At 36.2% G+C, this 17,217-nt stretch overlaps 1 protein-coding gene across 2 annotated transcripts in view; it reads right to left on the bottom strand.

The window, feature by feature from the left end:
- LOC107672745 (nuclear receptor ROR-beta-like) overlaps nt 1-16,433 on the bottom strand; it is a 24,515-nt gene extending 8,082 nt beyond the window's left edge. Inside the window, exon 1 of one of the 2 annotated variants that reach the window (XM_016466067.1) lies at nt 16,175-16,433. In XM_016466067.1, the coding sequence (XP_016321553.1) occupies nt 16,175-16,181 (7 nt within the window). In that variant the 5' untranslated portion in view covers nt 16,182-16,433. Of the gene's footprint in view, nt 1-2,903; nt 3,006-16,174 lie in introns of those variants that run through there. The other variant, XM_016466066.1, reaches the window with a different exon arrangement.
- Nucleotides 16,434-17,217: the final 784 nt, after the last annotated feature.

The following is a 17,217-nucleotide window of genomic DNA, read 5'->3' as shown; positions in this document are numbered from 1 at the left end:
CATCATCGTGTCATGTGTGCTGGGATGCAGTATTTTGCACTTACTTTGTAGTAATAGAGCGTGTTGACTGAAATAAGTTTGTATGAATACATTTTTTGATTTTGGAGAATCATATCTCTTATCTGTTGTATTTGAGCAGGACAGGAATGCACTTTGGTGACACATGAAACAAATTCCCAACATTATGCTGCCAGTTTTCCTGCGGTAAGTACTTTTCACTTACTTTTAAAACGTAAGCCATTATCAATATCAATTAAATTAAAAAATATGAAGAAAGTAAATATCAAATCTAATTATAGGCTATTACTAGGACAGTCTGAGGGAAAAGTTCGTTTTCCTCAAAAACTGCCGCTTTCATGAAACTCATTCAATTGTCCTGCAACTGACTAGTATAGTGACTATACAGTATAGTGACTATACTGACCTTTCCAGTATAGATGTGTAGTATTTACACGAACAATTATTTTTCGACTTTTTTACTGCTAGTTATGGTATATTTTACTCCTCAGTTAAATGAATGCCGTTAAATGTGTGTGACGTCATTTGAAATAGCACGAGCGCTCTCTCTCTCGCGTGCGAGATGGGTAGGCCTATATGTCGCACGCTCTCTCTCTCGTAAATGAAACATTTATGCCAGTGCATATACCAGAGGAAAAAATATATATATATTCAAGTAAAATTATAATCAATTAATTCAAGAAAGAAATGATTCCAGTTTCCATACGATTTAATTGGATTAAAATATTTCTGAGAATTTGATGACAGCCATTTATGTACCTTGATTTAGTATTAATTTTGGTTAGAATCCTGTATTCTTCAAGAGTACTTTTAGATCTAAGAGAGAGTACTAGTTTTGCTCTAATATTTTCAAACAATACAAATGTTACAGTAGCTGATACACACTCATATTCCTTGGATCAAGAGCTGTCACAACTAAAAAGATACTTTAAAACACTGCCAAAAAAAAAAGTTTGAGTTTGCAGGACCATAAAGTTACTCTTTAATGTGTTTGTACAGTACATTTAGGCAATTAATGGAGTTCCCTGACAAGGATGTGCAAAAAAGCAATACTGTTTAAACAGTACTATACTGGAATAACTGCTGTTGCACAAGTTGTTACCTTGTCTGTCCATGAACAAATTTAGATGAGATAAACTCATGACCATTTCTCACATTTCCCCTGTTTTGTTTCAGATCAGCTGTCAGTGGTTATGGAGGCCATGCAGCCAAGACCAACTTGGATGCTTGTTGCCATATTTCTTTTTGTTGCAATATTGTCATGATCTCTGCTTTGATTTGTTGTTATGAATTCAGTTCTCTTTTTTTTTTGTAATGTTCCAGAATAAAGCACAATAAATAAGTAAGTAATGGATGTATTTAATAGTGACAGTGAATAAAAAATATACTGTTGTACATGGACTCAGGTCACTTATTTGGAATTTATTTAATTCAATGGGATTCATGTAAAATATTCAAAGGTTTTATAAAATAAATAGTCTAAAAATAAATTACGGTAATATTATTATACTGTAAAACTAAGTTACAGTAAGGATATAAGGATATAGTACTGTCAAATTAAGTTGCGGTAAGGGTATTTTACTGTAAAATGAAATTGCGGTAAGGCCATCATACTGTAAAATGAAATTGCGGTAAGGGCATTATACTGTAAAATGAACGTGCAATAAGCTACTGTAAAGGGGTAGTTACAGTAACTTACTGGCAATAGTGCTGCCAGTAAATTACCGCAAAAATACAATAAAAAGTCTAACAGTGCATGTATAAGGCAAAGGCAGGAGCAAGCTACACACTGAATTACATGACCAGAATATGGCAAGTTGTTTAATGAGGAACCAAATACAAATACATGGCCGTGAGGCTCAGCTCCAACCTTCCCTTCACTTGCACGTGTCACTAGGAAATGTAAAAGAAAAGATAAAAGGAGACAGAAAACCTTTGAGAGAGTGAAAGAGAGTGAGGAAGAGGAAGACAGAGAGAGAAACCCATCTCCCTGCTGAGACTGCATACTCACAATAAAGAGATTAGCCACCCAATCTAATCCTAAATTATTTCTACACATGCTTGTTCCCCTGCTCTCAACTGGCTTATCTGATGCAGCAATTCTCAATTAATCTTTCCTCACTCAAACGCAAATTCACATCGGCCTATAATGACATAAAGAATGTACAAAGAAGAACAAATGCTATATTTCTCTCTTACTATTATGGGCAATTTTATTCTTGTACATTTGCATTTGGATTTTGTTGTCTTTAGGACCAAAGGAACACAATTAGTCCAAGCAGCTCGCTAATGAAACAAATGCAACAGCAGTCTCAGATGCGATTCCGATATAGTTTAGAAGTAGAGCCAACTGCTAAGTGAGTTCCATGCAAGATCCATCACTCACTCACAAAATAACTTGCCAAAAATGACCACAATATTAATAGTCATATAATGTCAGTAATGAACATTATGAGCTAAGATTTGACTGCAGTATTAGTTTACACACATTTTTCTTTAGATTAAATAACATGGAAAATATGTATCTGAGCTATGACTCCAGATAACCAAAACGGTAAAAAATTTTCATAGATTTTTTTTGTTGACAATTTTACATTTGAGTTGAGTTTATTTCCATCGCTGCACAGTTTACAGGAAACTGAATTAAAGAATAATACATAAAAACAAATAAAATCAAGCATTAAGCATTGTTTGTAAAAATGACTTGCAAAATGCATAAAGCACAAACGCTATTTTTGTTACCTGCCAAATTCATTATTAAGAGCAGCAGTTTGCTTTAGATAAAAGAGCTAAATGAAATGTTACTGTACTTGCTTTAATGTGAAGTGAACATTTTTAACTGCAAAACAAACTAAGACCCCTTTAAACTTGAAATGTTCTCTTACCTACAATATCTGTCTTCATTTTCAGACAGAAGCACTGCAGATGCAAACGCACACCTGACTCGAGATCGCAGTGTGAAGCTCAGAGGTTTGGAAGTGTGAGTGCATCTCTAGTTGTGTGTGTGTGTGTGTGTGTATGCTGCTAATCTGACTGTGAGAATATAAACTCAGAGAGGCTGGCTAGTGTATATATTATACGCTGACCGGTTTGTATCTTGTATTCATACTTTGTATATGCATACACATGTTTTATTAATTATATGTGAATATGCGATTTTGTGCAATATTTATTAATATATGAAAGGTTAAACGTACACACATATACTGTGGGCAATGTAATGGGATTAACACACACACATACATTAACTAGTGCTGCTTGGTTAAGCTGTGGCTAGTCTGGGCTGTAGTTCTTCCTGTCTCAGTCTAGCACACTAAACTTGAGCCACAGTGTCTGTGGGTTTGGTGGTTATGGGGGTGGGTGTTTGCCCCCAATGACCCTCAGTTACAGGGACCACAAACAAGGCCGTTTCCAAAGCAATGTCACCTTGAATTGTCTCCCCTGTATGAAATGCGAAGCAGTATGGGCAATTGTAGCTAGAAATAAAAAAAACAAAAAATACTAGGAAGAAAATTTTAGTGTTCTGCTGGGATAGGTTAAAGGGATAGTTCATCCAAAAAACTCACCCTCATGTCGTTCCAAACCTATAACACCTTTGTTCATCTTCGTAACACAAATTAAGATATTTTTGATGAAATGCGAAACCCTGCATAGACAGAAAGGGAACTACCACGTTCAAGGCACAGAAATTTTGTAAGGACATTGTTAAAATAGTCCATGTGACATCAGTGGATCAACCGTAATTTTATAGAGCTACGAGAATACTTTTTGTAGGGCAAAGAAAACAAAAATAATGACTTTATTCAACAATTCTTCTCCTCCGTGTCAGTCTCCACCGCCATTCGTGAGAGTACCACGATGCATGCGTGTGTATTCCTCTGCTTGTAAACAAGGCGCAGCGCATGCATGTTCTACTTCAGCAGTATCACACGCATGCGTCGTGGTACTCCCGTGATTGGTGGCGGAGACTGACACGGAAGAGAAGAATCATTGAATAAAGTCATTATTTTTGTTTTCTTTGCGCACAAAAAGTAGTTCTCATAGATTTCATCAAAAATATCTTAATTTGCGTTTTGAAGATGAACGAAGGTCTTATAGGTTTGGAACGACATGAGGGTGAGTAATTCATGATAGAATTTTCATTTTTGGGTGAACCATCCCTTTAATTGTGCAGCCATAGACAAATGGTGGGAAATTATACAACAACTACAAAAAAATGTTTTTGTATTTTTACAATACATTTCTGTATTTTTAATACATTTCAATGTCTTTTTGTCAAATTGATTTACTACATTTGACTATTTTTAATAACAGACAGACAGACTGTTAACTAACTATTAATTATTCTGTAATCACAGCATTTCACCTTGAGGCACTAATATTATCATCTGCGGGGACACAGTAAAACATGTAAAACTAGCACACCCTGTCCTTGCTTTTAAGGTCACATAATACAGAGTGGTGTTTTCAGCAGTGTAAAATGCCCTGGTACTTAAATCTTTAGTCTTTGTGCATGGTAACGAGGACTGTGAGTTCTTCGCGATTGGCCCCAGACTCTGAACACTGGACCGGTTCCTCTCATGACCCACTTTGACCAGTGCCAGAGCTAAACTGGGTCAAACGAGCATTGAGACCTGAACCTGTTGTGAACACATTCATACAAAAAACGGTGTTGTAAATAACTCTGTCAACCTTAAACTGCACACAACAGGCATGAAGTTATTTATAGCCCTTTAAAAGCAGGGCGCTAGATCTCTAGGCCATGGCAGTATTGACCATCGATAAAATATGCCATGCTGCATGTGTTTATGTTGTGTTAGAATCAGTTTAGTTACTATCAAGCCAAAATTTGAATCTACGAATGTATTACAGATGAAAGTTGAGAAATGTTCAGTTATGTGTGTTTAAATGGTTTGTGGGTTGAGTATGAGTGTGTTTTGGTCTGAATGAATATATTGGATGTGTCTGTTTGTGTGAGAATGGCCACAGGGCCTGTGTGTGTAGACCTGTCATATGAAATAAGGAGACATCCGTGTCTGTGTCACTGTTGCCAGGACGACCACAGCCTCCCCGGGTTTGTGGGTAGGAGGCCTGTATAGTCTGCCTGTCAGAGCAATCATCCACACCACCATGAGATTCCAACAGGACATGATGTCATCGCCATCCCTACCAATACAACGACGCTGCACATTTGTCATTGTGGTACCTATACTGATTTGACTTCCTTAAGGGATTAAAAACCTAAAAGGACGAGATGAAATATGTAAATAGAAAAACCTAGAGGGATGTTAGCGACGGATTTAACTACCTCTTTAGATTTGTAACATCTTAGTGTTGCTAAAACCATTACAGATTTGCAAATTCGTTTTCTTTTTAACTACCCCAAGACGTGTGCATTTTGCATCTGTCAAAAAGCATCAGTGCAGAACCAAGGAATCAGAATTAGTGTACGTGTTATACATTCATAAACAACGCTATTATTGAACAAAAACAAGCATGTGGTTGTTCTCGCAGGCTCCTTGCCCCTGTCCGCTGTTACGCATAAGGGTTATGCCTATCAGAGGGTTACGTAAGAGAGGGAGTGCAGTGCTGGCGATTCCATGGTTAAGAGGAGCTCAGCTCTGCAGGCTTAGCTGAGGACAGACTGGAGCTGCGGAATACTGCACATGCTAGTCTCACAGTTAGCGACAGCAGCTTAGCACACACAAGTTACTGAGTGGGAACAAAACGAAAATGTTTTCTGTGTATACTGCATATATGAGAGAGTGTGTTATTTAAGGAATAGTTTACCCAATGAAAGTTCTGCCATTATTTACTCACACTTATTATCTAAAACGTACAATGTTCTTATATACACATATGTAAAACAACAAAAAAAAGCACTATAACAGTAGCATAAATGTAGTCCATATGGTATGCAAATAATTAATTAATGATCAATTAATTGCCATTAATAATTTAAATGATAACACTTTTGAGATGCGTGTGGCTCATACGCAACACACAAGTTTCTAAGCTTTAAATTGACACATATTTTATGTTGGTTAAAAAAGTGGTTGTCAAGTAACATGACAATAACTTAGCAGCACCCCCATATCGGGTTTAAGAGTTTAAGGTTAACGATTAAATGATTATGGTCGATCATGGAAATTTATGTAAATTGACATCCATATATTCAAGAACTCTGAGGACATATGATAACGATAACGAAATTTTAACCAAAATCTTTTATCTTTACTCATAGGTAATTTCCTGTTTAAACAATAATTTTGTATGGTTTCAGTTGAAATATAGCGTATGAATCATACGGAGCATTTTTATGATATTTTGGTGCTTTTTTTGTAATTGTGGAGCTTGACAACCTTATTCCCTTTCATTATATGGAGAAGAGTGGTCAGGATGTTCTTCAAATATAAAATTTTTACTCTATGTCCAACAGAAGAAAGTAAGTAAATAATGATGGAATATAATGCTAACTAGTCCTTTAATTTGTGTGTGAGCGAAAAAAGAGCCACACACACACACACACGGATTGTATAATTGATTCCTAATGATATGAAGCTCTTTTCTGTCCCAGGAGTAGTTCCCTCTCTCTCTAAATAGTTCTTTAATTAGCTTCATTAAAGTGGATATGAGCACCCCTGCAACTTAAATTATTATACCACTTGCACACCCGTACACGCTGGAGAACACCAATAAATATTTGCTGTCGATACCAGCTGTCTGGGTGACAGATGTGTACCAACACGGCCCACAATGCAATAATTTTGTAATTCATAATTTAAATGATAATATCATCACTTGTGCCCTCTCCTGAAGATGTATAACTTCAGAGTAATGCACCAACAGCTTCCTTCTGATTTCTGCCTGTGTGTGTTACTATTTTTTGTGTATTAGTTTGAGATGGTGATGATGATGATACTTGGCAGTTGCCTCAGTGATACCCACAAACCTTGTTTGCAGCATTCCTTCAGGTGAATGTACTGATAATGTCGGCGTCTTTTAATTTTAGCCTGCAGATGGAAGGCCATTTGAAGTCTTTGTTGTAAATCTTGCCTGTACGCATATGATAAGATGTTGTTTTGTCATCTGGCCCAATGATATTCCAAAGCCTTGTTGGGATATGCTAAACAGTGATACTAATACATCGTGTAGGTGGGAGATTATCTTCAGCACTCACTCTTGTGAGCATGTCAGCAATCCATGTTTCTATAATACAGACAAATATTAGAGGATGCAATCATACTCAAAATGCTTGATATTGTCCATCCCAGACAAATGTGCATGTGTTTTTGAAGGTCTAGGAGTGAGCTGGGGTGAGAGGGTCGTGTAATGGCAGCTTGTCATCATTAGGTGGCACATTGTCCAGATTGACAGTGGCCTAAGGGGTAGTGGTTGCAGAGGGGCAGCCTGCGACAGCATGTGGTGTTCATCCATGTTTTACATCATTTCCTTCAGGGAAGGACTCTGAGATGAAGGCCCTGGGCACTTACTAAACAGCTTTCCCTGTCAGCAACATCAGCATTCTGATTCAACATTGATCCCACTGTGTATTGCTAAGAAAATAATTAGGACAATTCCACAGGGAAATCCACTTTTAATTCACTTTTTCACCACTCAGTCCTTTAAAATATTTAGATGTGTGTATCTGACCACCTGCATTATCTTTACTTAAAAAGCATCTTAAGTCTTCAAGTTTCCAAGAGACCAGCTTCTGTACATGCAGAACTACCCACTCCATCAGTATGAAACTCCTACAGCATAACTAATCTTCCGGACAGTCTCTTGGCTTATTGATATAATCCTTGACATGGAATCCTTAGCATTTGGGTTCTAGTAAGTCATGTAAATGAGCTAATTATTAGCATATATTGTTTTGAAACCCAGGTTTGTTTAATGATCCATCAAAATGCATTTGCTCTGTGTGTCCTTGCTTAGCAAAGAAATAAGGCCCTTTTATTCTGTTACTTTTTTCTGTCCCAGCACATCTATTTAGCACATTGACATACATTAAAATTTATTTAAATTTTAAAATTAATGTTTATAGACTAACATATAGTAATTGTCACATGTTGGTTTCTGTTTAGTTCCTGTTTGCCCCTATTTGGTTCATTTCCTGCTCATTTAGTTAATCATCATTCATTAGTTTCCACCTGTGTTGTATTAATCATCTCGTTTGCTCCTTAGTTGCCTGCCCTTTATAAGCCCTCAGTTTCTGTCATTCCTTTGTCCTGGATTAATGTTATTTTTCAATGGTTTATGTGGTTGATGCTGATTAAAAATACTCCTTTGCTCCTTCGTCGTGCGCTCACTACAACCACAACCCCGTGACAGAAATTGTGTATTGCGGTACATTTCAGGTCATTTTGGTGAAGTCATCTGCACCACATGCTTGCACTGTAGACCTTTTTAGTCTGCTGTGTGTAATGTTGTGCTTTCTATGCTAGTATAGTCTAATTTTATCACTGACCTTCAGATACATATTTGACAGCCTCGTTTATGTTATGTCAAACAAAGATGTTTGCATTATAAGTATATATAACTTTACCCCACATGGTTATTATAGTTAACGGAAACTAAACCTAAAACCATAAAAAATTACATTTTTGTTACTTGAAATAAAATAAACATTGAACTAAAATATACTATATAAAAAAACTTCATAACACTTTAGTATAGGGACCAATTCTCACTATTAACAAGTTGCTTATTAGCATGCCTATTATTAACGTACTGGCTGTTTTTTAGTACTTATAAAGCACATATTCTGCACGACCATATTCTACATCCCTAATTCTGCCCAATCCCTAAACTTAACAACTACCTTACTAACTATTAATAAGCAGCAAATTAGGAGTTTATTGAGGCAAAAGTCGTAGTTAATGGTTTGTTAATAGTGAAAATTGGACCTTAAAATAAAGTATGATCAAAAACTGAAACTTATTTTAATTAAGCTAGCTGTAAAGGCAATATATATTTTTCTCATTTAGTTTAGACATATAAAAAAATTATATGGCAAAAACACAAAACAAAAATTGTAAAACTAACTACAGTTACAATGAAAAAATTGGACCTTAAAATAAAGTGTGCTCAAAAACTTAAACTTATTTTAATTAAGCTAGCTGCAAAGGCAATTTTTTTTTTCATTTAGTTTAGACATATAAAAAAATTATATGGCAAAAACACAAAACAAAACTTGTAAAACTAACTACATTTACAATGAAAACAAAAAACATAAAAATAAAAGTGTATTTAAATGATTTTTTAATTAAATAATAATAAAAACTATAATAGTATCTTAATTATGCTAAAATAATACTAACATTGGCTGTCTATGCATCTCTATACATTTGTGAATGAAAGAGTAGACTGTTAGAAAGTGCTCCCTACTGTATGTGCCACAGTTTGCTGGGATTTTATCTCTAGTGCAGAATATGTATTTGTTGATGAGGCTGCAGGCATTTCCCCATTGGCCTGCCATCAGCTGTGCCAGACTCAGGCATCTTTGATCTGAGATGTGATTGGCTGCCTCAATGAGGCTACAGAAGGGGACACACTGGCACACATCCAACATCTGAAGTATATAAAACAACATACATCTGAAATTACAGAACACTATGCTACATAATGTGTGTGTTCAACCAGTCACTGTATACTGCAATACTGAAGCTCATTATTGCAAATCATTATTGTAACATATTTGTTCAAGATAAATTATTAGGAAAATATACCAGTAAAACATACACACTATCGTTCAAATGTTTTTTAATGTTTTTAAAAGTCTCTTATCCTCGGTAAGGCTGCATTAATTTGATTTTTTTTTAATGTAATATTGTAAATTATTATTATAATTTAAACTAATTGTTTTCTATTTTAATATCTTTTAAAATGTAATTTAAAAGCTAAATTTTTATCTGTCATTACTACAGCCTTTAGTGTCACATGATCCTTCAGAAATCACTCTAATATGCTGAATGGTATACTTTTTGATCTGTAGTTTGTTTATATTTCCGTGTATGTCCTTGGTAGACATCAGGAAAATTAAGACAAACATTTTTTTTATTAATTAATTCATTTATTTATGTATGTATTTATTGATTTATTGCTTTAAGAAATTTACAGAAATACAAATTTAAATTAGTGCTTGTACTGTATTCAAAAGACGTTAAATTCAACTCAATTCAAATGAATCAAAATGAGAGTTTTTCGTCATTTTGTCAACTCACACTGTAAAAAAAATTCCGTAAAATGTACGGTAAAAATATTCACTGTAAATTATATGGTCTTTTTCACTTCCAAAAACATGTAATGTCCAATACAGTTTTTCACCGTATATAGTAGGGGAATTTACCGTTAACCATTTAACAGGATTTTACTGTAGCATTTTTACAGTCTTTTACCATTAAATTCACGGTCATTTTTTACAGTGCAGCTTCCACTAAACATGAAAGAACCAAGAAACCAACTTTGCACACAGGTTCTCAAACATTATTAAAAATAGAGATTAATTTACGTAATATTTAAATTCTGATTCTTTCTTACACATTGTGTGTAAACATGGACAAAAACTGTCTTTCCAGTCTTTTAAATACTGTCTAATATTTTATATTAGCATGCTTTGGGGACAATTTGTAATATAGAAAAAAAATTCTAATGATGCAATAACTTGGCAAAGCTTCATAGCAATATCTAACATTTTATTGGAATATTATTTTGTTTTTAGCCTATTCGCCTGTTGTGTCTCCCTAAGAGGTGAATAACACATGCACTAATACAGTGAGATAAAGCAGTCGAGAAAGAACCCCTACTAGCAAGCAACACAGAGACTCCCGTTACCAGACATGATTTTATCACTGTCAGTGTGAACTGTTGCATCTTTTTTCTCAAAGAAATTCACAAAACTGAACTGGTGGAACCCAGAAAAAAGAAGCACAATTAAGAAACGGTGTGAAAGTCCGTTCTGATACTGTGGGGTGTAACCATTTACTAGGCACAAAAGAACTCACACTCCATCATTCTGACCTTCATGACCTGCCCGCTCTCCACCAACACAACCTCATTGACCTCATCAACCTTTGAACTTTCCTTTAAGACACTGCCTGTGTGTATGTTTGCGTGTGCAAAGCTGGAATGAATAAGTTCAAGTGTTTTCACTATGATAAGTAATCAACAAGACATGACACAAAATGCTTTATTACAGTCTCAGAGAATATATATTAACCTACTGGTTATTTGTACGCATAGTGAACATACTGCATCTTATTACTTATTTTGATAAGTGTTTATAGGTTGTTTCTAGCTGAAAGCGAGAGTATACTGGCGCACACAGAGGCTTCATAGAGCGAGGTCTGTCACTGTGACCCAGTGAGTTATGTGTGTGTTTGTATGTATGTGTAAACTCTTAAAGTGGGTTAGTAAGTCACTCAGCCTAAGGGAGGCATAGCCGTGTCATATCTGGGTGTTTGGACAGTGTCCTCTCTCGCTCTTCCCTCTTCAGAATTACATAATCCTACATGATTGGTCAAAGGAAGTATATATGGATGCACTGTAATGCTGAAGAAGGAGGTCATTAAATTGAATCTATTAGAAGGCATACACTGTGAAAAATTTTTGTTGGGTAACTTTAAAAATTGCTTCATGTGGTATTTTTAAATTAAAAGATGTTATTCAAAAATAGCAAAAGTGATATTCTCTTTCGAATTATAATATTAATATTTGATAAAACCCATGGTTAATTATTTAAATTGAACGCCTCCCGCATTGGCATGCATCTGATTTCTATATTTTTAAAATATCTGTACTAATATGTTTATTGGTTTGGGATAACGCAATTTTTTTTTAAATATTACGTGGCATGGAAACATCTGGTGCTTTGAGCAGTTAAATATAGATTTATATTTATAGTTATAAATTGGCCTGATATTAATCAAAATGCCTGTTCTCGAAATGTTGATATACCGTAGAGTATGTGTGTGTGTGTGTTCTGCATGCCTCTTTACGGCTTTCCTCTCAGGACGGGATGGTAATAGCTCGCCTTAGGCCACAATTTAATTCCATGTAACGAGGTCCTTCCCCAAAGTGGCCCCAGGAGCCCCTCTCTGAAAGAAGCAAATTGATCACAATCTAAAGGCCTCTCTTCACCTGAGAGCGCAGTGAGAGAGAGAGAGAGAGAGAGAGAGAGAGAGAGAGAGAGAGAGAGAGAGAGAGTTCTACTCTAGATCCGATTTCTGTGTTACATAACTATTTGTTTTAATTCTTTCTAAAGCGTAAAACAAAGTTTCTCTTTCCTCCGTGCCTGCAGTGGAACAGTAAGCCTTTCAGCAGAAAGTTACTTTCTGGACATATATATCACACTGAATCCGACTTTTGGACAAAACTAGCATTAATTTATAAACCTTACAAACAAAAATGACCATGTTCAGCATGCAACATCATTGTCATGTTTGAGAACGGTCTCCGTTGATGTCAGCTCCCCAGACCCCTCCTGCACCATATCAAAAGCCCCAGGTGCCACTTTCCAAAGCACACATTAGTGAAGGGTGAGACCAGTCAAAAAGAACTAATAAATCCGACACGCAGCAAAGCAGAGAAAACATGCAGAAATGCCACTGCTGCAATACCACAGAGAGGGCAAAATGCAAACATAAAAAGGACATGTTTAGCCTTACAGTTCAGCCTCTCTCAGAGCTGCTCTCTCATGCACACGCAACCATCTCAAACAAGGGCTCAGCAAACAGATGACATACTCTAGTCCACACATTCCCAGCCGATACTCAAGATGGGTTTACAAAAACACTACAGGGGACAAAAGCCGACACGCTCACACGCAGAAAGAGATGTCAAGTCATCTGGTTGACGTTATGTGGTCGGCTAGAAGGTAAACTCAGTTCTCAGTATGTAGGCAATTACGCTGCATCCAGAATTTATTATTTAAAGTGTACAGGCCCGTAAAACTGAGTGTAGAATAAAGAACGCAATATACTAAATGGATTAGATTTGTGCTGGCTGTGCAACTCTTTTTCTGCCTCACTTTAGGGGATTACATCTCTTGGTTTTCTTTGTGTAATCTTTCACAGGTTACGTAAGTACAAGCCATTTGTCAGCAAAGCAAAAAGAAAAAAAAGGAAAAAACTAGCAGCTACAACAAACAACTGACCAGATGATATTAGTACCATTACAAACCTAGGCTTCAAATTGAAAGATCGGATAGGCCCTGCCTTGCAATTTCATGATTATATCTATATCAAGACTTTATTGTCTTTTTAATTCATTGAACACACCAGATGTAGCCGTAGCGGCTGGTTATTGCTAGTTTTACCAAGTTATTGTTGGCCTACTGCCTGGTTAGAGACTTGCAATGCGTAATCCATGTCTGCTATGTGGTCATTTGTATGGTGTCAAACAAACAATGCTGTGTTTATTGATCCGTTCCTGAACTTCAGTATAGAAAACACACTTGTTTGAACAAAAACCAACACTTTGGTAAGCAATGTATTTACACACATACATTGATGGGACAGAAGATTTGTCAAATGGATCCTCTACTTTACACAGCTATAATATATATATATATACACACACACAGTTTACAGTTTACAGTAGGAATAAAGCTCATGGTTGAGCAGGCCATGCATATTGATCCTGCTCTTCTACGAGCTGAGCCACGCAACATCAAGAAGGTCGATGGAGAGATGGCCTCTCACTCTGGAAGCCAATGTGATGCTAAAAGCTATTGGCATTGGGAGTTCATGCGTTACTGTCTCTCTTTGTGTCTGTGGCTCAGAGTTTCAGGGGTGCAGCAAAGACTAAAATGAGCATGGACAAAGCAATGCAGCTCAGGGGCATTTGTGGAAATTATGGCCAGATATGAAGTAAACACAGGCCAGATATGTTTCTTTGCTGTTCTTTAAAGTCAAACAACTAAAACAGCAATCAAGAAATGTGTTGTGTTGTACATGTGTGTGCGTACAAACGCAGTTTGAACGTGATCTGCGTGTGACAGAGTTGTGGGAAAACTAACACCAGCCCTGAAGCAGCACTGTGCACTGTAATGGAGAAGAAAAGGTTTGGAGCGGATGCAGAGCTAGAGTTACTAGATTGGGTACCACAGTCCATCAGATATATGCATTGGAAGACACTGTAGTTCATCTCTGATCAATGAAGCAACCTGATAAATGTTTTGACCAATAGGGCACATCTATGTGAACACAAATGACACCCTAAAACACACACAACAAACTAACTATTGCACTAGTGATGTTAGGTACCAAAAAAACTTTTTGTATCATTTTCTACTTCTTATAAAAAAAAAATTGTACAATGTTTAATAAAAAGATGAAAGATTTAGGCTATTTAATTTTTCTCATTATATCGGCTAAAATGTTTCTCTGACGTCGAACCACACAAAATGAAGCATAAATATAAAAAGCAAAAATTATGATAATAATAAGATAAACGAATTAAAACAAATAATAGCAATTGTTTCCGTCCTGTCACTGACATTTAAAAGAAGTAGACAGTAATCTAGTAGTCTAAAAATTCTATATTTGGTTCTATAAAAATATATCGTATTTCTAAAAATGATGTCCATGTAAACCTAAAAAGTAATTGGACATTTTACAAGATTGTATGTAGATTGCATGTTTCATTGTTATTTGCAAACATGAGTCCCGTGCTATAGGCTGATGTCAGTGTCAGAGAGTTGGGCTCGGTGAGAGGCCCCTGATACTGACGTGATTCATTCTGACACGGTCCTTTGGGGCACAGAAAGAGAAGCAGAGAGGTGCTTTGGGGGCGTGTATAGGTTGTGACACAGAGATGGAGAACTGAGTTTTTGGTGTTTTATATATATATATCAGAATGTGTTGTTTCGTGTATTGCCATGTGTGTGCATTGTGTGCTGTATTTGTTTAAATATTTTACTATGAATCGAAAACTATCGAAACCAAAACAGCAGAAGATTGGTTACAATATACATGTATTTGAACCAATCAGTTGTCTATCAGAAAAATCTTTTAATCCATATTTTAATTAGCAGTTCAACATCTTTCATTTTTTTTGTCTAATTATCTAAATATATATTTAAATGCAACGATAAAGACCTGGCCATGAACTGTAAATGTTGTACATGAACATGATTTTATACATTCTTAAATTTTTAGAAAAGGCAGGCTTATATCTATTTCAAAATATCATCCACAGTCTAAAATAGGAATTAAAATATCTTTGAAGTATTTTAGTAAATAAGTCAGAGCATTAGTATGTTGCACTTGAACTTGAACCATGAACTACGACATTGAAGTAGTCTGTCTTTATTCAAATTAAATCCAAGCCACATTGTTCTGTCCTTTTTACACTTTATTATTGAAATATATCTGCATTTTTTTAACAAAAAGTCTCCAAACACTTCTACTTTCGTTAATTCCATTTGTTTACAGGTGTAACTGCAAAGAGTCCGAAAAGCGCGCGCTGCTCCACGCGTGTGTGATCTCGGCTCGCGCGGACATCGCTGCTGCACTTCGACGCTTTCAGCGCGCCGCGGCGCCTGACTGACGGAAATGGGTCAGTAGAACGCACGACATTAACTCCACTTTACCCACGCCGTGGTGGTCTGCTTTAAAACACTTCCCACATCACTTAAAATATAACACGAATAAGTTTTGATGCAGCTGTTTCCCCTGCTAATCTGTTTATCTGTAACAGTCTAGAAAGAGGCTGCAATTACTCACACGCACATAGGCTAAATTCAATTAAAAGCCCAAGACTCAAAGTAAGATACATAATTAGGCATTTGCCGTGTTAAGTCTTCATAGGCTAAAAATAAATAAATAAAATGCAATCTTTAGGAAAGTTGGAGTGTAGATGAACTGTCGCGTGCACTCCTTCAACACGAGACTCTGGGGTTCTAAATCAATAATAATAATAAAAAAATACAGCTGACCAAAAACAGACTTTTTAAAAATCCATATACACGTTAATCTGACAGATTTCTGTATTATAGACCGCACACGAACCCCTTCACGTCAGTATGACTTTATGAAACAGACAGCACCAGGGATGATGGACAAACTGTGCGGACAGAACTCTGGGATGAGAATAAAAAGACACTCTATACTTCATTATTCAAATGAGCTGTCACAAACAGTTGTATTCCTACCTCGCATAGTGGTGGCGACTCGCTCCCGAACGCGTCAGTCATGAAGAAACAAACATAAACCAGAGTAAAAAACAAACAAACAAAATCCTAGGTGGTGAAGTTTGGTCTCGTCAAAGTCAAAGTCTACTGTGCAAAACCATTCCAGGTGCGTGAAGCGGTGCTCGGACTCTTCAGTTGTGCGGTAAGGCAAGCATGCGGGTTTTCACATGACATCTGCGAGCGCATATACCCAACGGAGGTTTTCACTGCCTCCGTGAGCGCACGGGAGAGCAGGCGCACGGCAGCCCGGATTGGACTGACACTTTTCGCTCCGCCCACTTTCTAGCGTCTTCAGCGACATTAAGCAGAGACGGACACTGTGCGGTCTGCGAGCGCGACGCGGACCATGAGTTCGCACACACATATTTTTATTCATTATCGAAAGAAAATATTTCAAATCCTTCTTCTCGTACCTATCACCTTATTAGCCTTTTTGTTTGTTTTCCCCCCGTTAATAGATTGCTTTTACAATTATATAATTAGTAGTAGTAGTAGTAGTAGTAGTAGAAGCAATTATTATTGGTAGTTTGTCTGAATGTTCCAGATGAACTGAGTTGCACTGCATGGTTGGTCATAACGGAGTAAAAATGTGTGGATACTTTTTTAAAGTTTATGTATTATAGTTTCAAACAAACTTTCAAAATCTGTATGGCACAATAAGGCTATATAAAACACAACTTGTGAAATTGTGAGACCAAATTGCCTTTAAAGACACAATATCCCATTCCTTCCCACAAACACTTTGGCTAATTTATCAATGTATCAGGTGCCAAATCAGACAACAGCAGTAGTATTAAAGTAGTAAAAAAAAAAATCGGATAAATTTGATTCATTACAGTTTTCTCTATGGCACAAAAAGTAAAAATGAATAAATTAAAAAAATAATATATTTTTTAAATTGCATAATATGGTTTCATATTTTTTATACATTTGGCTGATGAACAAATAATTATACTTTGTTAAATCACCCTCATCTATAGCCATCAATTTGAACAGCAAATAGG

Source organism: Sinocyclocheilus anshuiensis, unplaced genomic scaffold (assembly GCF_001515605.1).
Source record: "Sinocyclocheilus anshuiensis isolate Anshui unplaced genomic scaffold, SAMN03320099.WGS_v1.1 scaffold88, whole genome shotgun sequence".
Taxonomy (NCBI): Eukaryota; Metazoa; Chordata; class Actinopteri; order Cypriniformes; family Cyprinidae; genus Sinocyclocheilus; species Sinocyclocheilus anshuiensis.
Note: the sequence above shows the minus strand (reverse complement) of the source record. Positions and strands in the feature narration are given on the sequence as shown.